General features: G+C 43.1%; 2 protein-coding genes across 2 annotated transcripts in view; one reads left to right on the plus strand and one right to left on the minus strand.

The window, feature by feature from the left end:
• Positions 1-1,298: 1,298 nt before the first annotated feature.
• Positions 1,299-23,550, minus strand: part of GPRC5A (G protein-coupled receptor class C group 5 member A) — a 77,695-nt gene continuing 55,443 nt past the window's right edge. Inside the window, exon 4 of the mRNA XM_081084464.1 lies at positions 1,299-1,504. Within this exon, the coding sequence (XP_080940590.1) occupies positions 1,484-1,504 (21 nt within the window). The 3' untranslated portion in view covers positions 1,299-1,483. The remainder of the gene's footprint in view (positions 1,505-23,550) is intronic.
• HEBP1 (heme binding protein 1) lies at positions 2,612-23,333 on the plus strand. Its single transcript, XM_081084466.1, has 4 exons — positions 2,612-2,818; positions 8,369-8,507; positions 10,207-10,387; positions 22,802-23,333. The coding sequence occupies exons 1-4, from the start codon at positions 2,741-2,743 to the stop codon at positions 22,971-22,973; spliced, it is 570 nt and encodes a 189-aa protein (XP_080940592.1). The 5' UTR covers positions 2,612-2,740; the 3' UTR covers positions 22,974-23,333.

Here is a 23,550-nt window from a genome sequence, read left to right on the forward strand (position 1 = left end):
ACCCGGGATCCCTTGAACTAATCTCTCATCCTGGGTATCATTTCCAGGGAAACAACTACAAGCAGTTGCAGCAATTGCTCTGATTAACTGTGAAGTCCCCTAGTGTCTTCTTTCCCATCCTCTTCAGCATTTGGGGATTTGGGAGTTTGGGTTCATACTTCCTGCCCCGCTGCCCTACGTGCTTAGAGAAGCATTAAGAGCAACATGACTGGCCGTATAATACCTGCCTTTGTACCCTGCCCTCACCATTATTGGCTGTCTTCTCTTAGCTGGATAATCAAGCCTCTCTATGCCACAATTTCCTAATCTACAACGTTGGGGAAATAATAGTATCTTCCTCCCAAGGTTACTGTCAAGGCTAAATGAGATAAGCCAAGCAGAGCACTTACAATGCTTACTGGCTCATTTTATTCTTACTAGTAAAACCATTGCATAACAACACATACAATTTCTTTTGTCCACAGTGCACATACACACTCAACGTTATTCAATCATAATACCTAATAAATTGCAAAAGAAAGTATTTCACAACATATCAAAGTCTTTAGGTAAAGAAAAACATCTAGTAATCTGTGCTTTAAAATGATGTATCCATGCAATGCTCTTGAAGCAGCTGGGTTCAGTTCTTGGTAGCAGAACCAACTTGACCTTAGAGGTGGGGAGAGTTCATCCCCTAACAGTGTAGAGAGGGCTTTTAAGTTCCTGAGCCCCTTTAATTATCCCAACAGCACTATGAGGTGACCTTATTACCCCAATATTGCAGATGTAGAAAATGAGGCCTGCAGAAGTTAGGAAATTTGCAGAAAAGACACTAGTCACAGTTGTAGAACAGTCATATTGCAATCCAGCTCTTCTGACCCAACGTCTTCTGATTCCCAAATGCTTTTGCTACTTGACTATGCTGAGTAATAGGCCATTTCACTGTACCTAGTTCAGTAACTAAAATAGATAATTAGATCTAATACCAAGAAGTCTTGTTAATCATTCCGCAGTTATTGAGCAACCCCTAGGAGTGGCGAGTGAGATCAAAGCTAAAGGAAAATACGTTCTTTGCCCTTTACGAGATTAGTCTAGAAAGGAGACGATGTGGCGGTGAGCAGGAAAAATACTCAGGAACTCTTACAAAGCAACATACAATCTCATGAATTGTGAGCTTTGTGTCAGTTCACACGTTGAGGTCTCTGGATGCAAACCAATTGAATGCCATAGTTGACGTGGTAGCACTTGTTTTCTTTCTTGGTGGCACATAAAATACAGTGTCTCTTATAATCAATGACATCTTAGAGTCAAGAAAATATAAAATCATTAAATGGCCATTTATTTATAGCAAATCAGCAAATATCTATTTGTCAAAAAGTAAATAATGCAGTTAATTAAGTTAATGTCTGTTACCACAAAACTAGAGGTCATCAGTATCACCATTATGGATTCCCACTGCCTGGCTCAAGTTCCGTGTTCCCTCTCTTCAGATGCAGGAGGTCCCTCAGCATTGGTTCAGAGCTGCCTGTGAGAAGAAATAAACAAAATAGCACAAGTTCAGACAGAAGGATCTGGCCCCGTGTTCCCGGAGGCACAATAAAAGCTGTATTTTCAGAGAAGTCCGACTTCAAGGGGTGAGTCAGAGGGGGAAGATGTCCTGTGGAGGCATCAGTGTGGCAGAGTCAGGAACAGACAGAGGGTATATGTGGACATGCAGCAGGTCGGGTGACAGGGTGCGATAACAGCGTGATGGACATTGACAACAGAGTGAGACTCAAATCCTGGCCAAGCCGCACACTGGTTTTTGACCTTGGGAAAGTCACTTAATTATTTTGAGCTTCGGGTTCCTCCCTAGTAAAATATTTATGTTTAGCTGTGTGAGTAGAAATAATATTTGCAAAACACTTGGCAGGGAGAGTAGGCACTCAATGAATGGTAATGGCATTGGTTAGAAGGTTAGAATAGAAGGAGTGGATGAGCAAAGCCATGCTTGGGAAAATTAATGTAGAATCTGTGATTAAAACAGATTAGAGGGAAAATACTGGTAAGTAGAGAGCTAGTTAAGATGGTTTTTCAATCATCCAGAAGGGGGGTGAGGGGGGAGAGTGGCAAACTAAGGGTATCTGAGGGTGGAGATGTGGCAGTTAGATGGGGGGGGGGGGGAGCGGAGAATCAAGACTGTGAACCTGGACGGCGCAGTACCGGCCCTGGACCGGCGCAGTACCGGCCCTGGACCGAGCCTTAGGGTGGAGGCTCAGAAAAGCACGCAAGGAATGGAATTGGGGCGGGGGGGGGGTGGGGGCGGAGAGGAGAGGGGTGCCCTCCAAGTTTGGCGCCCAGGTACATGAGAGAGGCCACAGCGGTGGACAGAGGATGGGGGGCGGGAGAGGTAGGAAGTTCTACACCGCCCCTGCCTAAATCATTGGGGGGGGGGGGGGCGGGTAGCGGGGAGACAATCAGCTTGCAATCATCCCGCGAACCAGTCAGACTCAGCAGAGGAGGCGGCCTGGGGGACTTCCCCAGGACCTGGAGGAATTCCAGGCAGAGGCGGAGCGCGGCTCTTCCCGCCTCTTCCCCGCCCAGGGCGCCCTGCTCCAAGCGCTGTACCGCGGGCCGGGCGGAGCCCGAGGCGCCCCGCCCTCCCGCCCCCCCCCCCACCCCCACCCCCCCCTTACGCGCTGCCGAGTTAGTCTGCACAGGTCACCCAGTTGCCCCCGCCACCCCACGTCCGCTCGGGTGTCCCGATTGCCGCGGCGACACCATGCTGGGCATGATCAGGAACTCGTTGTTCGGGAGCGTAGAGACGTGGCCTTGGCAGGTCCTGAGCAAAGGGGGCAAGGTAGGCCCGCAGGGCTTGCTGGGGGGCTGCGCCCCGCGCACCCGGAAGGGGTTGGAGCGGGTTCTGAGGGGCCGGTGGGGCAGAAAAGTGCCCGGGATCGTGCGTTATGGCTTCTGCCTTGGGCACGGCCCTCCATGGCCCAGCACTTGGACTGGGAAGGAGGGAAGGAGCGGGGCTCAGGGCTCTGCTGAGGAGGGGACACACACACAGGCGAGGTTGATTGGCGGGGAGAATCCCAGCTTGGCGAGGTGGACAGCGCCTGTTGAATGCATTTACACATCCTGAACTTGAGTTTGCTGAGAAACCCTCCGTGGCAAAAAGGACTGAAAAACTGCTGTCTTTAAGACACACCCTTAAGAACAAGATAGAGGTAAATGTGCACGGCCGGAGCACAGGGGAGAAGCAATCATTCCGCCTGGGGGTGAGGGTGAGCCTTGGGGAGGAAGTGTGGTCACCTGGGCCTCGGGAATGTGCAAGAGTGCACAGAAGAGAGAGAGAGCGTGTGCAAAGGCCCAGTAAAACGGCTGATGGCCCGTGGGACTCCCAGGGTTGGGTGCCTAGAATACAGGAGGAGTGAGCAGGGCATAATTGCTGTGTTCCCCTGAGACTGACATCACTGCTAACACAGGCAAATTGGACTGCCCCCTCAAAACAAGGAGTCTGCCACTAGATTATCCTTTCCTTGCCGACAGGTACTTTGTGCACTTAATGGCTGTATACTCAGCTTCCAGCTCAGCGCCTCATTTGTTAAAGGACTGTATTGTCTGGGGGCCAAGTTCTGGTGCCTGCTACAGTGATCATCACACAAAAGCCCTCACTGGATTCTGGATTCTCCGAGCAGCCATAGCTGTCACTTCACCTGTCTGGATTTGTTTCCTCGGCTACAGGATGAGCAGTTTAGCCCTGAACAAGGGGGACATTCAAATGCCTGTGACCTCAGCCTAGTGATCTCTAGGGTCCCTGTTGGCTCTGACACTTGAGGAATCCACATGTTCCCATTAGCTCTCAGAGAGCTTTTCTCTCTGTGGTGGAGTCTGGCTCATTTGGTCTGTTTGGGTTAACAGACAGTGCAAATGCAGGCTGATGGTCTGGGCTGGTCTGCTGCCTGTTTGCCCTCAGATCCCTTCCTCACCCCCCATTTCCTGTTCCGCTCTCTGTGCCTGCACCTGGAGTGGGAACTGACCCCTGTGGGCTGTTTCCCAGGCTGCAGTGTCCACTCTCTCCCATCGAGGTTCACCCAGCGGGAGGCACTAGCGGGAGATAAGAGGGCCTGAGGAAGGGAGAAGCCAGGGTTTGTCCACCCTGTCATATTTCTGGCACAAAGTGCTTCTCTGTGGCTCTTGCTGGACAAGTCACCATGGTTCTAGCTTCCACCAAGTGATCCAGGTACCTGAACTCAGGTAACAGATAATCCTCCTTCTACCTCTACTAAGGCGCTTACAGACCTCTGGGTTGCCTTACTGTCCACTGTTAGGTATCTCAGTCCTTTATTATGTGTGAAATCAAGTCCTTGAATTAAGATGCCTCTGTTAAAAATACTCTAGTAGTTTCTGCTTCCTGTTCGACGTTTATTGATACAGCATCACCTGCTCCTGATTTGATGCCTCTAGGGATAAAAGCAGCTGCCTGATAAGCATCTTCCCTCAGCATCTGATGGGTATATGGGGCCATATGGGATATTGTCACCAGGCCAAAGCAAGTCATTTAACCTGAACGAACCTCGGGTTCTGTAGTTGTAGAATAAGTATACAAATGCCCTTCCCATCTGATTCCAGAGTTACTATAAATATTAAAATTCTAAAAAACATGAAAACCACCTACCAAGGTGGTAATATCATTATGTCAGAACTTACCTCATTTCCACTCTTACTAGCTGTGAGGTCACAGGCAACTTTCTTAACCTCTCTAAAGCTAATCCTGAGAGAAAATAATGTCATATCTTATAAGATTGTTTTGAAATTTAAATGAGATAACCAATTATAAGTTGTTCAACACACTACCTAGCATTTGGTGGGGAGGTGGTAACTATTAGCTTCCTCTTAGTTTTACAGGTAATTTTATAGGAAAGTTACTTAACCTCTCAACCACTCTGAATACTAAAATTCCACAATTATGAGAATGATAATATCTGTGTGACAATTAAATGTTCAGATACTTGTAAGCCTGTCATACATATTCATATATATATATATATATATATATATATAAAAATCCAGGGTATTATTATTTTGAAAAGAGCCTCTCCCTGAAATTATCTCTTACCCTGGAAAGAGTCTGAGTGAGAAACTGTTGTCTACTCTCCTGGGCACATGGGTGGCACATGATGTGTCCCGTGTAACTTGGGTTTGGGCTCACCAGATGTTCAAGACTGATTCCATGCACCCATAGGGGAGGTCCAGGCTGCTGCAGACCTTATCATGTGCCTTCTGCATTGCTCAGGGAGGGAGGAGGACACGTGGTCTCTGTGTTGGGTTGGGTGGGCCTTGTGGATGCTCAGAGCAGACTGATATTAATAACTGACATCTTTATTGGATTTATGTCCAGTTGGGTGCACACTGGTTGGGACCCAACTGCCTGGGGTTTGAATCCTGACTCTACCACTTGTCCACTATAACTTGGGCACATTATTTACTTAACCTCTTGTGTTCCTGTTTCATCTGAAAATAAAGATTAAAAAAACTAACTTCTTCACAGGGTTGCTGGGGGGATTGAATGAATGAATCCAGGTAAAATGTTTAAAATAATACCTGACACACAGACAGTACTCAGTTAGGTTGATGTTGTTCTTGATGATGATGATGATGATGATGATAATGATGATTGATATTTTCTTATAATGAGAAAGTTAGCTTCCAAAATCAGCATGTGACAAGGGAAAAAACTGACCCTGCAGAGGACCTTGCAAATCCCATACCAAGAAGCATTCTTGTAAGGCCTCTGTCTGGGACTTGAACTTGACCAGGGTTCCCAATGAATGTTGAAAATTGGTGTTTGTGGCCACAGGCCAAAATCCTCGTCTAGTAACAATTGGGGGCATGAGCTAGCTGAATACAGGGTGGAGAAGGACTGTTCTCATGTTTCAAGTAACAAGGAAATGCACTTACAGATATTAGACTTGAAAAAAATCAAATGTGTTAACTGTATTAACTTAGCTGCTTTATTTTCTGCAAAAATAGAGAGAACTCTCCTTAAATTCAGCTCCTTGATGAACTAAAATACTTTTATGATGTCAATTTCTCAAGCCTAAATTTTCTCAGAGATCCAGTGATTCCAGTTAGAGGTTAGGGACACAGAGGCTGTGAAAATAGGAAATAGCTGCCATAGAACCACCTTAAGACATTGTAACCACCGTCTCTTTAGGATAAATATAACTAGACAAGGTTCTCATCTCTCCACCCAGCTATGCCTATTGTATCCCTTGTCATTAGAGTAGAAACCAGATTTCACTCCACAGCCTTCTTTCCCACAAATAGCGTGCCTACTATGTGCAAGATGTATACGTAGTGCTTAGGTGTTAAGAGATACAGTGATAAACAAGACAGACAATCCCCGGACCCCGTGAGGCTGGCTTATGGTTGCAGGCAGAGGTTAAAAACATTATCATTCAGTTATAATTACAATTTGTGAAAGTACAATGGCCTATAAAAATATCATTGGGAAGCTGTTTTTAATAAGGATCTTCTCTGAGGAAGTGACTTTTAGATGAGTAGGGGCAGAGACAGGAAGGAATACTCCAGGCAGAGGAAGCAACAGATACAGAGTTCCCTGAGGCAGGAATGACCTTGGCATTTAAAGAGATAGCAGAAGGCCAGTGAAGAGGTGCTCTGGGTGTAGCTGGCAAGGCAGGTAGAAGCGAGGTGGTCCCTGGACCATAAGAACTTGGTGAATGAAGGCTTGTGGACAGGCGATTAATGAACATGATTGGATTTATATAAAATGTTCCATAAATGTTCTCTGGGCAAGCTCATCCTCATTACAGCTTTAGTTACTCTGTATGCTGATGACTCCCAAACTCCTATCCCTATGCCAGTCGCCTGCTGAGCTCCAGACCTGTGTGTTCAGCTGCACAGTGGACAGCTTGCTCATTTATAGCAGGAGGCAGGTGAACAGACAGATATGGAAGGGCCCTTCCAGTTCTAGAGTTATCTGCCTTTGGAGTTCATAGGAAGGAAGGATCACTTAGGAAGAAGAGGTTGAGTTAAGCCTTAAAGGATGGTAGACTTTTAATGGGGCCCTTGACCCTCTGCACCAAACTGGATTGCTTCCTTGGCAGCCTTCCTGGGGAACAGGCTAAGAGCACAGATCACCTATACCATTCCCCAGAACTCAAGATTCAGACACACTTGCAAAACTCCATATTTAGATCACACAAAATCAGTTGAACTAATTTGGGGTAGATGAAACTGACTTGCTGTCAGATCACCATCACTGGACTGATAGTCACAAACCCAACTCCCCATGACAGCCTACAAGTTCTTCAGGTTCTGATCACAGCCAGATCGCTGGCCTCCTCTCTTGCCCTGCCCTGCTGGACAGTCATGCTCCAGCCACAAAGAACCACCTGTATTCATCACCATCAACACACTGTTCTTTAACTCTTCTCTTTCACCCTGTGGTGCCTACTCTCTGGAATTGCCCTCCCTAAACTATACGAGCATTTACGACATTGTATAACAATTATGTAATTCTTCTCACCACCCAACTAGACTGCCTCTGTCATATTGAACTCTAAATATGTAGCACCTGGAGGAGGTTTTCAATAAATGTTTACTCAATGAATCAATGCAGCAGTGACTGAATGTCCAGTGGGATGATCTGTAAGCACCTCAAAGTCAACATAACCTACCCAGACACATAAACACACACCCCCATGCCCCCTAAACTAACCTAAGTAACTCTCTTCTGTGTTCCCACACTGCCCTTACAGTCCTCTCCCCTTAAACATGTCATCATGTTATAACCTGTTTCCTGGCTACTTCTATTAGAACGTGCCTCTCATGAGGTCAGAAATCATATCTTTTACTTCTGTTTTGTAGCCCCTGGCACAGTGCTCAGCACATAGTCGATGTTCTGTAGTTGTTGGCTGAATGAATAAAAGAAGAAAAGATCCTGCCAGCTTTCTGCAGTGAGAACTTGTTTCTCCATTGTAAGATTTCCTTCAATGTAATCATCCAAGCTTTCTACAGAATTTTTCAATTTCTGTTGTATTTTTCATTTCCAAGGGCTCTTTGATCTCTGAACATTCTATTTTTACAGCATTCTGGAGATGTTCATGGGTGGTGTTGGAAGCAGTGTCTTCTCTTACCTCTCTAAGAATACTGATTGCATGAAGGTTTTTCTGCTGTCTCTACATTGTAAGAAATCCCAGAGTCTATTTCAAATGGCCCTTTATATTCAGGCTGTTTCTTCTACCCTGTGGACATACCCAGGCTTATTATGGAAAGTTCCTTAGCAGCTCGTGCCTCCTGTAACTGGATTATTTCTGTTTCTAAAAGTCATCACAGGTTGCTCTCATCTACCTCGTAAGCATTGTGTATTCTCTGTCTCTAGGAAGAAGTGACCTATGAGGAAAGGACCTGTGAAGGCGGGAAGTTTGCCACAGTGGAAGTGACAGATAAGCCTGTGGATGAGGCTCTACGGGAAGCGATGCCCAAAGTCATGAAGTATGTGGGAGGCACCAATGACAAGGGTGAGTGCCCCTGAAGGATGTGGCTCTGGTCTCAGAGGTGAGCCTTGCATGGTCTTCACTACATTCGTGGAAAACACAGGGAGGGGCCACAGTGCACCTGTCACCACCTGTTTCAGTGACATGTGAACTTGCTGCACTGACCTCTGCCCAGCCAACCCCTCATTCTGTATATACCTGTTTTAGGTTGGTTGGTTTGTTTGGTATTTTAAATTTTTTTTATTGATTTTGAGAGAGAGAAAGGGAGGAGAGAAACATTGACCAGTTGCCACCCACATACACCCCTGCCAGAGATTGAGCCCATAACCTGGCCATGTACCCTGACCAAAATCGAATCAGCCACTTTTCCATGCACTGGACGACGTTCAACCAACTAAGCCAGCCAGGGTGGTTTGTGGTTGTTTTTTAACCGTACAGTGCTTATCATGTCTTTGGATTGGTGAACTCAGTGAAGTGTGCCCACGGTAAGTCAAGCCACAAAGAGAGGGTCAGCCTCTGACTTGAGATCTTAACTCCAAGAATGGAAATCTTCAGTCAGCCCCTGTAGTTCAGAGTTTGAGGGGTCCTGAGAGTCAGCGAGTGATGGCTATGGCAGATCCCTGACAATGGAAGGGTCTGAGGATTCTAAATCTGTCCCACTCCTATAGACTGGGCAGTTGTATGGGCTACCTCCCTACTTTAAAATGATAGGCCTGACGTTTCCGTGTACCTGTTAGCATGTAAACCACATTTAAATTTGAATTTAACTCTTAAACTCTCTAATTTCGACTATACTTTGGAATCACTGAACACTTATAATGGGTCAGAAAGCAAGGTGAAAAAAGAGATGGCATGGTTAATTTTTAGGGTAGTTCTCAAGCTGATCGCTTAGAAGGCTAGAAACTGGTATTAACCTTAGCTACATTTACTAGGACCACAGTAATCAGGCTTTGAACAATAAGCTGACCCATAGGAGGTCAAGAAGAAATCTTTTTCTTCTTAACATTAGCATCACATATTTTATAATAAAATATGTGTAAAAATTATAAAACTCATTAAAGAAATTCACAAAACAGCCCCCCTCATCCATCTTTTCTAGTATAATCATTGTTGTCTTTTGAATGTATTTCTTTAGGGCTTTATAATAGGCTTTTAAAATATAATCGTAGTGTTTGTGTAATCGTATACCCTGCTTCTGTTACTTATTGCATCACTGTTTTTCCACTGTTGTGAAATAGTCTTCTTAAGCATAATTATTACTAGCTACATTGTACTGCATCATGTGCCTACAGTTTATTAGGACATATTCCTATTTTGAGCCTATTTATATGGCTCCCAGTTTCTCACAATTATTAACTCTGCTGCAATAAATATCCTACTACTAATAGCCTTTTCCGTATTTTGGGTATTTCCTTAAAATTGACATTTAGATAGGAAGTAATGAAGTACTGATAATATGTACGGTTTTGATATATATTACTAAATAATTTTTTCTAAGAGAGTTGAATTACTACACACCCTACTTCCAATATATGCAAATTGGAGGTCTTTTGTGTGTATGAAGTGTGCCCACCATATTTTTTTTAATGCCGCAAGTGTTTATTATCAATTCGTGACCAGAAAATATTGTCATGGAAGGAGAAGGAGCCTAGTAGATTTTCATAGGCCTGAGCAAGTCCTGTCTCTCAATCCCACCTCACTCCGTGGGCTTTTCTGTTTGCAGGAATTGGGATGGGGATGACGGTCCCCATTTCCTTCGCCGTGTTCCCCAGTGACGATGGCTCCCTACAGAAGAAAATCAAAGTCTGGTTCCGGATTCCAAACCAGTTTCAGAGCGACCCGCCCGTTCCCAGTGACAACAGCATTAAAATCGAGGAGAGGGAAAGCATCACTGTCTATTCCACGTAAGGAGACCATTTTTAGCATCTAAGGGTGTGCTTGAGCATTTGCATTACACTTATATTTTTTCCAGCTCTATTGAGATATAATTGACATATAACATTGTATTACTTTAAGGTGTACACATAATGCTTTGATAAATGATTACCACAATCAGTTTAGTTATCATCCATCACCTGACATAGTTATGAATTTTTTTTTCTTGAAATGAGAACTTTTAAGGCCTACTCTCTTAGTAACTTTCAAATATTCAATACAATATTGTTAACTGTAGTCACCTTACTGTACATTACATCCCCGGAACTAATTTATCTTACAGCTGGGAGTTTATACCTTTTCACCACCGTTGCCTATTTCTCCACCCCTCCCCTTTATCTGACAACTACCAATATGTTCTGTGTATCTATGAGTTCTTTTTCTTTTTTTAAATTCCACATATAAGTGAGATCATACAGTATTTGTCTTTCTCTATCTGACCTATTTCATTTAGCATAATGCCCTTGAGATCCACCCATGTTGTCACAAATGGCAAGATTTTCTTCTTTTTGTGGCTGAATAATATTCCATTTTATAGATGTATCACATCTTCTGTATCCATTTATCAGCAGATGAATACTTAGGTTATTTCCAGATCTTGGCTATTATAAATAATGCTTCATTGTACATGGGGATTCAGATTTCACTTCAAGGTAGTAATTTTATTTCCTTGGGATATATATTCAGACATGGAATTCCTGGATCATGCAAAAGTTCTATTTTTAATTTTTTGAGGACTCTCCATACCATTTTCCACAGTGGCTGCACCAATTTATATACCCACCAACAGTGCACAAGAGTTCCCTTTTCTTCACATCCTCAATGCTTATTATTTCTTGTCTTTTGGATAATAGCCATCCTAATAGGTGTGAGGTCATAGCTCATTGTGGCTTTGATTTGTATTTCCCTGATGATTAGTGATATTGAGCACCTTTTTATATACCTTTTGGCCTTTTGCATATCTTTTTTGGCAAAATGTCTATTCAGATCCTCTGCCCTTTTTTTTTTAAATCAGATTGGCTTTTTTGCTATTGAGTTTTATATTTATATGTGTTCCAAAAATTGTATACACACTTTAACAGCTGATAGCTCAGTTTTGAAAATGAAATCTATTTTAATACACACTGCCTTTATCATTATTCAAAGTTGTATATACATTTTTGGGGGACACCCTATATTTGGATATTAACCCCTTATCAGAGTTGCAAATATTACTCCTTTTCAAACTTGCCCCTTATCAGATTTAACCTCTCCTCAGATTTGGCTCTTACCAAATTAACCCAATAACAGATTTGCAAATATTTCCTCCCATTTGGTAGGTTGCCTTTTCATTTTGTTGATGGTTTTGTGTTTTGGGTTGTTGTTTTTTGGGGGTTTTTTTGGTTTTTTTTCCATATATTTTTTTTTATTATTAGTTAAGGTATTACAAATGTGTCCTCATCCCCCCCTTTAACCCCCAACCTCCCCCCCAACACAAACTTGGGGTTGTTGTTTTTTGTTTTTGTTTTGTTTGTTTTTGCTGTGCAGAAGCTATTTAGCCTGATGTAGTCCCACTTGTCAATTTTTGCTTTTGTTTCCTTTGTTTTTGCTGTCAAATATAACCATTGCCACACTGATGTCAAGAAGCTTACCACCTGTGTTTTCTCCTAGAAACTTTACATTTCAGGTCTTATGTTCGAGTCTTTAATATTTTTAAGTTGATTTTTGTATGTGGTGTAAGATAGGGGTCCAGTTTCAATCTTTTGTAATGTGGCTGTCCAGTTTTCCCAACATCATTTATTGAAGAAACTATCCCATCCTCATTATATATTTTTTGCTCCTTTATTGTAAACTAGGTGACCATATATGCATGGATTTAGTTCTGGGTTCTCTATTTTATTTCATTGATCGTTGTATCTATTTTTATGCCAATACCATATTGTTTTGATTACAATAGGTTTGTAATATCGTTTGAAGTCAGGAAATGTGTGATACCTCCAGCTTTGTTCTTTTTTCAAGATTTCTCTGGCTATTCAGGGTCTTTTATGATTCCATATCAATTTTAAGATTGTTTTTCCATTTCTGTGAAAATTGGGATTTTGAAAGGGATTGCATTAATCTGTAGATTGCTTGGGTAGTATGGACATTTTAATGATATTCTTACAATCTATGAGCATGGATTATCTTTCCATTTTTTGTTTATTCTTCAATTTCTTTAATTAATGTCTTATAGTTTTCAGTGTACAGATCTTTTACCTCCTTAGATAAATTTATTTCTAGATTTTATTCTTTTTGATGCAATTGTAAATAGGATTCTTTCTTGGTCTCACTTTCTAAATTCATATTGTTGATTAATTAAGAAATACTGAGTCCAGATGATTTCTCACTTCCATTTCCTCAGCCTACAGCACACAAACATATGCATTGTATGTGAATTAACACTTTTGTCAGTTGACAAGTTGATGTGACTATAGAGAATATCCTTTCAGTTTAAGCTGAACATTAACCACAACAAGGTTCTGAGAGACTCAGAAAAAAGCTAAGTCAAGCTGTAGTTTAGAGTCATAAATACATAGGAGGCATAAGGCTGGGATACCTCATTTTTACCTCACACTTCCCTAAATGCTGGGAGGGCAGGGAGTATATGCCAGAGCTGGACTGCCACCCCCTTGGTGGTTCATGATCTGTGGTCCTTTGAGCAGAGCACTCATGCATCCTATTTTCATCTGCGACATGTTTCCAGGCCCTCATTTGTGGCCAAGTTCCCGTGACTGCAGTGAATAACAGGTGCAAATGGTTGCATGCTCTTATTCTTCGGACTCCAACCTCCCCTTAGAAACCAAGTATTTTCTAGATAATCAGTGACTATTTGTTAAAATCCTACAGTGTGATGGGCACCCAACCATGTGTAGGCAGACACCAGGAGTTTCACCACTAGTTACCATAGAACAACCTCATGAAAAATAAATATACAATTAATCTTGCACTGGACAGTTTTAGTTCACTCGCAGGGGGGCCTCCAACTCTACATCTGAGAGTGCAGTTTTCTCTGTAGTGTAGACGATGCATAATGATACTGTGAGCGTGGCTGAACTGGGCAGTTAGTCCAGGAGACCCAGGACCCCCCAGAGGACACTGAGGGTACTACAGCTGGGCAGCAGTAAATGGAGACCCCCCAACTCTTCCACTCTAATCTTCATTCAGACTCTCCAGACTTCACTATAGAGGCTGCAGAGGAAGTAAACTCTAATTAAAGAATTTCTTTCCAGTGCAGGGACTAGGATGAGGAAGTGAGGCACCTGTGGTGCAAGATTTAAGGAGGCACTTACTCTCACAGTTGTCCAAACACAGGATTGGCACTGAGAGTGAGTACCTCCTTAAATCTTGCACACTAGGTGTCTCAGCTGACTCACCCTAGTTCCTGCTCTTCTTCTCCATTCTCTTTCCTGTGTCTTGGGAGGCAACCTGGTGCAATATAATGACCAGTTATATTTTAGTATAGTTTGAATTCCGGGATGATGCTTGGGAAGTTTTTAAGACTTACTTTCCCCATCTGTTAAGTACTGATACTATCATCTACCTCATAGGATTACTGTTAAAGAGTATCTTTCAGTATTCACTAAGATGCTATTTGTAAGTTACTTAATGTTTATGACATGTAATAGGTCTCAGTAATAATTCTTTCCCTTCTTATTCCATAAGGAATGAGGTTGAAGATTAAATTTGTTCACATTAGACTCTAAGGCTAGTTTCTAATTCAGGGGTGAGGAACCTTTTTCCTGCCAAGGGCCATTTGGATATTTATAACATCATTCGTGGGCCATACAAAATTATCAACTTAGAAACTAGCCTGCTATATTTGGTCAAACATTTAAGTAACTCACCCCTAATGCCTTGGCAGGGCCAAACCAAATGATTTTGTGGGCCTTATACATCCCAAGGACCGGATGTTCCCCGCCCTTGTTAATCATATGTATGACCAGGCCCAGGATAATGAGTTGGTACAATTTTTTTCATTTGTCTTTAACTTTTTAGTATGGAAACTCTTCAATTCATAACAAGATAACAGGAACAAGATTATGAAACCCTATGCACCCATCACTCACCTTCAATAATAATTAACTCAAGGCCAGTTCTGTGTCATGTGTACCTTCGCAACTTCCACCCCAGTCCCTACTCTGGGTCAGTTTTAGGTGAATTCCAGATATTGTATTATTTCATTTGTCAATATTTCAGTGTGACTGCTGAAGATTCTTAAATAAATGATCAGACTAACTTATTACTCCTAAAATTTTAGCAGTCATTCATTAATGTTATAACAATATAAATCATCCAGCGTTCAGATTGCTCCCTTATCTCATTTGTTTTTAGTTTGTTTAAATCTGGACCCAAATAAGATCCATCCATTTCAATTGGTTGGTACACCTTTTACATTTTTATTAATCTGTAGCTTTTCTCACCACCACACCTTTTCATTTTTTCCTGCTGTTCATGGATTATTTGTCCTATTGTTTTTCATAGTCTGAATCCTGCTGGTTGCCTTTCTGTGGCTTTTTAACATGTCCCCCTGTCCTCTGTGTTGCCTGTAAATTTGTAGCTGGAACTAGAGGCATGATTAGATTCAGGTTTTTGCCAGGATATTTCATGGGTGGTGTTGTATCACTGGCTCATAACATCTGCTTGCCTCTGTTTTTGTGATGTTAGTCATACAGCTCACTCTTACCTAGATGCCTTGTCTCACCAGAGGTTGTAAAATGATAATATCCTCTATTTTTTCCTCTTCATTAGCTGTAGTCCTTTGATAAAGAAAAATTTCCCTTACCTACTATTTAGTTCCCGTGAGATAGAGTTGGAGAGAAAAAGCAAGATGCCTTCTCTTTAGCTTGATACCTTCTCTTTGTTAATCAGTTTTCAGAATAATGATTCCATCCCTTAGGAGCCTCCAGAGGTGAGGTAGTGTTGCTCTCTGGTATGTTTCAAGCACACCTTGACATTTCTTGTTCTACAGCTGGAATTAGCCATTTCGCTAAGGAACCCTGGTTCCTTATGGTGGGAAAAGGTATCTATTAAAAGGTACTATTAAAGCCAGGTTTGTGGAAGTTTCCTTTTAATTCTCTGAGATCTAAACAGTAACAAATATGGTGTGCAGCCTGGCTCAGTGAATTTTTTTGAACCTAACCTACAGTCTTAAGTTAGCATATAAACATTCCTCAACTAGCCACTTGGTGTCACTGCACAGTCAAATGTGCATTTAATAGTACCTTAGGGTGGAAGGCAGAGTGATTGAGGTAGTAGATGGTAAAAGCCCTATTTCAAATATACAATGAGTGCATTAGATGACAAAATTCGTTCTAAAAGGAAAGCCTTGTGTCCTGAATTCAGTCTTCCTGTTCTATGACCTTGTGAAGGATGTCCACAAAGGGATTCTATTCTACATTTATTCACAGTATTCATTACAAGTGCTTTTAAAATGAATAGAAGGCTATGAAGAAATAACACTATCAGAATATTTTTCATTTTCACAAACGACCAAAGAATTATCCTTACACTTAGATGAGTGGCCACATCCCACCACACTGCCCTCCCTCTGTTGTCTGTAAAGACCACTTAGGTTCAAGCTCAGCCTCCTCTACTCATTTCAGCACTGGGTTCTCAAGAGAGACTAACAGCAGCCAAGGTCTGATAATTTTAATGAAACTTTCATGGTTTTAATGGTATGTCTGGGTATAAAGGAAAGGGTTGGATACATGGAGATCATTGTCAGAGCAACCTGTCCTCTAGTCCCAGCTCTACCACTTAATAGCTAGAACTTTTTGCTTGTTATTGAGCCTCTGTGTACGTCAGTTTCTCATCTGTAAAATGGGAGTGTTGTGAGGATGGAATGTGATAACTATAAATGCCTACACAATGTTAGATGTGAGGTAAACCACTCCGGAAATGTTGTCTACTTCTTGACTTCCCTTCCCTCTAAGATTAGTTTTCTTAGAATTAACAACAAAAAGGTCAAGTTACTGCAGATACACTTGAGTTCAAACCTCAACTCTCATCATTTAGTTTTATAACTTTGGGCTTTCTGAGCTATAAAATAGAATGTATGGTGCATTGTTGTGAGGGTCCAGGGTTTTGGTCCCTGTCTTCTCTGCATTTCTCTATTTTTCCTTCTTCCCTGAAGATCTTAGTCCCCTTCCATGGCATCACTTGTTGCCCTTTCATCAGTAACTCTCCAACCTGACCTCTGTCCATCTCCCTTGAATGTCTTATTATTCATAGACTTATCATGAAGGCTAAGGCAAGGGTATTTACACATTCATTCATTCGTTTATTTTTAAAAATCACATATTCATTTTTTACTTACTCTGTACCAGGAATTGTGTTAGCTCCCAATCAAAGGAACTGCTCCTTGAAGTGGGAGAAACATCACAAAAGAAACAAATGCCTCAAGATATTTCAGAACTGTGTTGTTTCAGAGATAAGAACTGGTATCTATGGATTGAAATTATAAGAAAGCATATTTCTATTCAAAAATAAAAACATTCTGGCATAAGGCATCTATCAGTAAAATGGACAGATGATGAGGTAATGAAGTCCTTGCCCTGGATGAATTCAAGCACCATCTGGACAGACATATGACAATTATGCTAGGTAACATTTGTACTAGGTGGGAAGTTTGGTTCAATTTGACAAATGTTTATTGAGTACCTCTGATACATAAGCCTACCTCACCGCCAAGAGAGCTGTCAATGATAAGATTCTATTTCTAAAACCTAATCACCTAAAATTTAAATTAATCACCATTTATTACCCCCAACCTGTCAATTGTCCCACCAGTCTTTTATAAATGACTAGAGGCCCAGTGCATGAAATTCGTGGGGGGGGGGGGGTGTTGCCCCTAAGTGCCCCCCCCCCGCCAGCCCAATCACCCCTCACTGCCTCTGCGTACCAGCCTGATCGCCCCCAACTGCCCCCCACTGCCAGCCAGGTCACCCCCAACTGCCCCCTCCCTGCCAGCTTGGTTGCTCCTAACTCCCCCCCCCCCCGCTGGCCTGGTCACCCCTTACTGCCCCACCCCGCTGGCCTGGTTACCCCCAACTTCCCCCCCCCACTGGCCTGGTTTCCCCCAACTGCACCACCCCCCTCCCCTCCGACTCAGTCACCCCTAACTGCCACCCCCGCTGGCCTGGTCACCTCTTACTGCCCCCCCCCCCACCAGCCTGGTCGCCCCACACAGCCTGCTTGTTCAGTCATTTGGTCATCCCTCACTAACCCCCCTGCCGGCCTGGTTGTAGGCAGCCACCTTGTGAGGGTGTGGGGGTCAATTTGCATATTACCTCTTTATTATATAGGATGACATTTCTGGGTGATAAGCCCAAGTTTATTATTTTCTCCCAAGCACCAGCCTTATATTCCTGCTCACTGGGAGCTATCACCACATCAACCTCCTCAGCCATCTTCCAAATCAACATGTCTGAGATGGAACTCAGCTTTCCTCCCCAAACCTGATCCCCTGTGTTCTCCATCTTACCGAAGGTCCCCTCCATCCTCCTACCCACCCTGTGCAAATGTCACCCTGACTCCTTCACCTAATTATTGGCCAAGTTCTAGTCACCTCCTAGCTGGCCCTTCCTTTCATCCACACTGCCACAGGTCTTCATCACCTCTTGTCTACACTGCAACCATGGCCTCCTGATTGTTTCTAGTTCTTCCACCTCTGCCCTTTCTAAGGTGTCCTTTGATCATGGCCAGCTGGAAGCATAGGACTGATCACACTACTTCCCCCTGCTGCTCAGCTCTGATTGTGGGCCTCGGCTTGCCTCTGACCCAGGCACACATTAAGGCTGGGACCAAAGGCAAAGCTAGTCATAAAATGCTCCTTTGCCATGAGTAGGGGAATGGGTGAACTTTGGATTGGGTCCCCAAATGCTTGACCCGGCAGGGAAGCCTAGTAAAAATGCTTTGATGTGGCATTTACTGCCCTCCACACATAGCCCCACTCCACTGTCCACCTGATCTCAGAGCATCTCACCCCCACTTCCCAACAGCCCCCTAAACACACATAAATGTTCACTTCCATACCTCCGCTCACACTCACCCAGCTCCTCTCAAATGTTCTCCCCATTCTCTGCTTATTGGAAGCTCTGGGAGGACAGGAATTTTTGTCATATTCTTCATTGCTAGTATTAAGAAGAGATACTCAATAATAGTTGCTTAATATCTCATCTTTCATAGTGCCTTACCTTTGTATTCAAAGTCAGATGATTCTCTATTCCCCATCCTCAGGTCATTCTGTTTGTGCCTTTAACCTCCATCCTAGTGCCTTCTGCCCTGTATCATCTTTATGTCTCTCTGTCCCAGCCGCTACAGTTAGACCTCCCAAGGGCAGGAAGACGTCTTTATCATCTTTACAGCTCTGTGGTATCTAGCTTGTGCTTTGTGCTCAGAGGTGCTCAGCTCACTAAGCTTGGTTCAACCTGATAGAAGGACATGTCTTACGGTGTTAAGCCTCTTTCTGTTAACATGAGATTGTCAGCTGCTAGTCTTACACTTCTTTGGTCTGGCACAGAGCTACATGCCTATCAGACTCTCCACAAATCTGTGTTGACTTGTTGATTGTTAAAAGTTTTAGACCAAGTTGGATGGTCAGGCTCAGAGTCATTTTATTTTTCTTTCTTCCTCACTGCCTGCCTGCAGCAGACACTCCTTGAAAGACAACACATTAGGATTTTTTTGCATCCTTGAGCCTGCATCATCTCCTCCCCGCACTCCACCTCCAACTCTTCCATTCCTTTTTAGTCAAGGCAAAAAGTCTTTTGTGTTTCTGGAATCCAAGACAGGTGTTAGCTCCTTGGTCCCCATGGTAACCAAAAGTCTTTGTTAGGAATGCTGAGCTCTGATGCTGGATGAGATAAAATACAGTGCCCCCGGGAGAGCTTCTTTGAAGATGGAGACTTAGAGACTTGTTAATAGGCTTACAAAAATAATGTATAGACTTCATGTTTATTTCCTTTGAGGAGCTCAAGGCACTTTACGAGCATGCCTTAACTCATACTCATACATGCTGGTGGACTTGGAGAGCTGTGGGCACTGTGATGTTACCCTCCGAGTACAGCTTGGAAGCTGAGGCAGGGAGGAATGAGGTAGCTTGTCCCAGAACACAAACGAGGCAGCCAGAGCTGGGCTTCCTCCATTTATCAGGGTTATGTGCCTGGTAGGGTTTGGTCTTCTGGCTGATTCATACAGTTCTATGACATGGTTAGATTGGCAGAAAGGATAACACAAGTATCTGTTCCATAGCCCACCTATCTTTGCTTGTTTCTAGTAGAAGGCTCCCAGGATGAAGCAATAGTGAAATTTTTATGCTCATTATACCAGCATTTCAGTCCACCGGAGGGTAAATATAAACAGTTGGGATGTTCTTTCCAATAATGAACTTAGGAAATCCCAAATGATGACATTCTTTGTATCACTCTCTGCCAATCTCCTTGTACCTCTCAGACAACTTCTCAGGGTCCTTGGCCAAGGTCTCAGTCTTCCCACCACGTGGGGACTAGGATTCCCAAAAGCAGTTTACTGATTCTCTGTTTGCTCACCATCTATGCCTGGTTTCCCTCCTTACCACGATTATAACTAGCACCTCCTCATTGGTGACTCCCACATTTCTCTCATCTATTTCCCAAATCAATTGCTCTGACTCCAGTTCTTTCCCAGATCTAAAGAGATTTTCACAGTGCCTGCCACATGCTTAGGTACACAATAATTATTGCATGAATGTATTTCACAGTGGCAACTTCATATCAGCATGCCAAAAACCAAATTATTAACCCTCCCAACCCTCCTTCCAAAGTGACTGCTCAGCCTAGAACCCCTAATCTGGCTAGTGGCATCAATCCATCCAGAGGCTTAACTGGAAGCCCTGGATCATCCCAACTCTCCTCTTCCCAGCCCTCCAGTCCCCACCCACCCAGGCAGCTTTCTAATTTGCCTTTGTCCAGGCCTGTGTTGTCTCATAGTTGGCTATTCCTGGCCTCCAGTGAATTAATTTCTCCTATCCCTCCACTGCCACCAGAAGTATCAGTCCAAAGTACAATCTGATCATATTTGCCCCTTTGTAAGTCTACATTTGCATCTAGGGTAGAGTTCAAAGTCCTTAGCATGGCATTCAAGACCCTTCACAATGTACCACCAGTCAATACACATTTCCTATTTGAATTCCCTCTACTGTCCCCTCAATATGTACTTCCAGTGTTTATTATATGAGTATGTGAACATGGAGGCAAACAGGCTTGAGGTTTATCAACCCGAAGACAGTAACTTCAATTGTTTATCCCAGAATTGCTCCATCTACAAGAAGTCTAATATGTGTCAGGCAGTGTGTTAGGTGCTCGGGATACACCAGTGAACTAAAAATGACAAAGATCTTTGCCTTCATGGAGCCTGTATTCTATCAGGTAGCTCATACCGTAAGCTATGAATGCGATGAGTAAAGAAAATGATCAAAGGAAGAAGAAAGAGGAATGGAAGAAGGTGCATGAGATTAATCAGGATTTTGAGATTAAATCTAACTGAGAAGGTGAGATTGCTAATGGAGTTTATTCTTTATTATTAGGCTTTCTTCCTGTGTTCATATACTACCTTCCCTCACCTCTGGAGTCAGGGAATTGAATGGTTGTTCTGAACAAATTATGAAATAACAATAATAGCTACATTTTCCTGTGACAGGAGCTTACTATGTGACAGGCACTGGGCTAAGAAGTTTGCATAGTTTTTTCTCCTTTAAGCTTTAAAACAGCCTTCAAAGATTGATGCTATCATCCCTATTTAACAGATTACAGACCAAAGATTAAAGAAATTAAAGCATTTGCCCAAGCCCATGAGCTAGAAAGTAGCCAAAGTAGGAGTTGAGCACATGACTAGCCATTTTGCCTCCAACTGACAAATGAAGATAGTTGAGAACCACTCCTTTGGATGTTTCACAAAACCAGTAGCTTAAAGAGCCAACACCATCCATTTTCACAAGAGAACAATTTAGTATCACAGCATGAGAGGGGCTACAGAGAACACTCAACACCTGCTCCCACATCCAGCATCTGATTATTTTCAGACAGATGTTCTCAGCCTCAGTGCAGGCTTTTATTGCCAGAAAAATACTTCCTTCATGTCCATCCTCTGTCTACTAATCCAGTTTCCTCTCATTTGAGCCTCAATGAAACTAGAGCTCAACTTTCTTCCTGCCTCATAATTTTTCTTCGATATATTTGAAGAGCCAAGCCTCCTCTATTCCAAATTGGTCTCAGCTCTGTCCACGTTCTGTAGCTGTTGTCTAGACATTATAATAACCAATCTCTTAAAGATGAAATCCTGGGTGTTTTCACGTCAATAGCCCTGTAATCAACGTGCTGAATGCTTGTGGAGCATGACTAACCACTTATAAAAGAGCAAAGCATGAGTCAGAGAATCCCACCAAAAATAATGCATTTGGCCTAATCTTGGCCTGATGTGGATTCAGACTTCTGAGTCATAAAGCTCATTAGAAATGGGAATGTATTTGACTCTCATAAAGATCTTAGGGCAACACAGATTTAGAGTGGTATATTTAGGGTAGGCCACAGGATGAATTTTGGAGTGTAGGCAGATGACGTAAGGAGAGAATAATAGTCTTGAAAAGAGAGGCTTTGTTGCTTTCCTGTTCCCACCTTCTGCCATCAGGAGAAAAGCCTGATTTAGGGAAAGTCTCTTTACTTACTAGGAAAAGAAGGCTTTCATGATCTGAGCAGGTGAAGGGATTTATTAGAAGCCATTTCTTTCTTTGGACATGCTTAAAGATTGCCAAGGAGTCCTCCAAAACTTCCTCAGGTCCCTGCCTTTGGCAGCTCTGTTTTTGACCAAAGCTGGCTGCTACTTCTCACTGCCATGAGGTGCTCACTCATTAGAAAACTGGGAGAAACGTTACCGGCAGCTGCACCCTGACTCCCCTTGATCCTTCCTCCTTCCCCAGCTGGAGAGAGAGGCCAAGAAGAGGAGCCACTGGACAGTAGAGGGAGCTAGAGAAAAGGGTGTGCCTTGGGGCAGAAGGCCAGCCTGCCCTCTCGGGGTAATTTCAGAGAGGGAAGAGGAAGCTCACATTTCCTATGGAACTACTCTGTGTCAGGCTCTGCATTAGAGTTTTTCACATCCATTATTGCACTTAATGCTCATAAAGACCTTGAAGAAAAAAGAAAACATATCCCAATTTTACAAATGAGGATCTGAGGCTCAGAAAGCTCACATCTACTCATCTAGGAAGTTCACGATCTCACCATCATAACGTGAATGTCATAATAAGTGTGGTGAGCGACCTTTTTTGAAAGATCCCCCTCTCTCAGAGACCACGGCCTTTCTTAACCAGTCTCTTGCTCTTGTACCCTCAGGCAGTTTGGGGGTTATGCCAAGGAAGCCGACTACGTAGCCCAAGCTGCCCAGCTACGCACCGCCCTGGAGGGCACAGCCACCTACCGGAGTGACATCTACTTCTGCACTGGGTACGACCCGCCTATGAAACCCATCGGACGTCGCAATGAGGTCTGGCTAGTGAAGACATGAGTTGTTCAGAGCCAGCACTTCGGGGATGTGTGCTGGGTCCACTCACTGGATGGGCAGGAGGGGCTTCGAACTGCAACATCAGCTCAACCAACTTTCCTTCAAAGCCAGTTACTGCCCATTTTCTGAAATAAGCGTGTTCAATACAATAGGGCTCTTTTCCTCGTGGGAAATACAGCGGAGATAGGCCCCAACAGCATTTTCCCAGCTATCTGGGTTTCAAAAAATTGATATTTTAAAATTACCGAATCTGTATTTCTGTGATTGGGAGGGGAAATGTAATTTGTGTGTGATCTTTATCTGTGATTCTTATAAGAGCTTTGTCTAAAAAGAAACTAAAAATAAAGTTTTTTGACTTAAATAGCTAAGACAAATCCAAGTGTAATTATTTCAAGATTCTACAGTCCTTGGTTGCCAGAAGGGAAGGGGTTGGAGGGCTGGGTGAAAAAGGAAGGGATTAAGTACAAATTTGTAGTTACCAAATAGTCACAGGGATGTAAAGGTACAGCATAGGGAATATAATCAATAATATTGTAATAACTATGTATAATGCCAGGTGGGTACTGGAAACATTGGGGGG

This window comes from Myotis nattereri (genome assembly GCF_964212035.1).
Source record: "Myotis nattereri genome assembly, chromosome: 2".
In the NCBI taxonomy this organism is placed as follows: domain Eukaryota; kingdom Metazoa; phylum Chordata; class Mammalia; order Chiroptera; family Vespertilionidae; genus Myotis; species Myotis nattereri.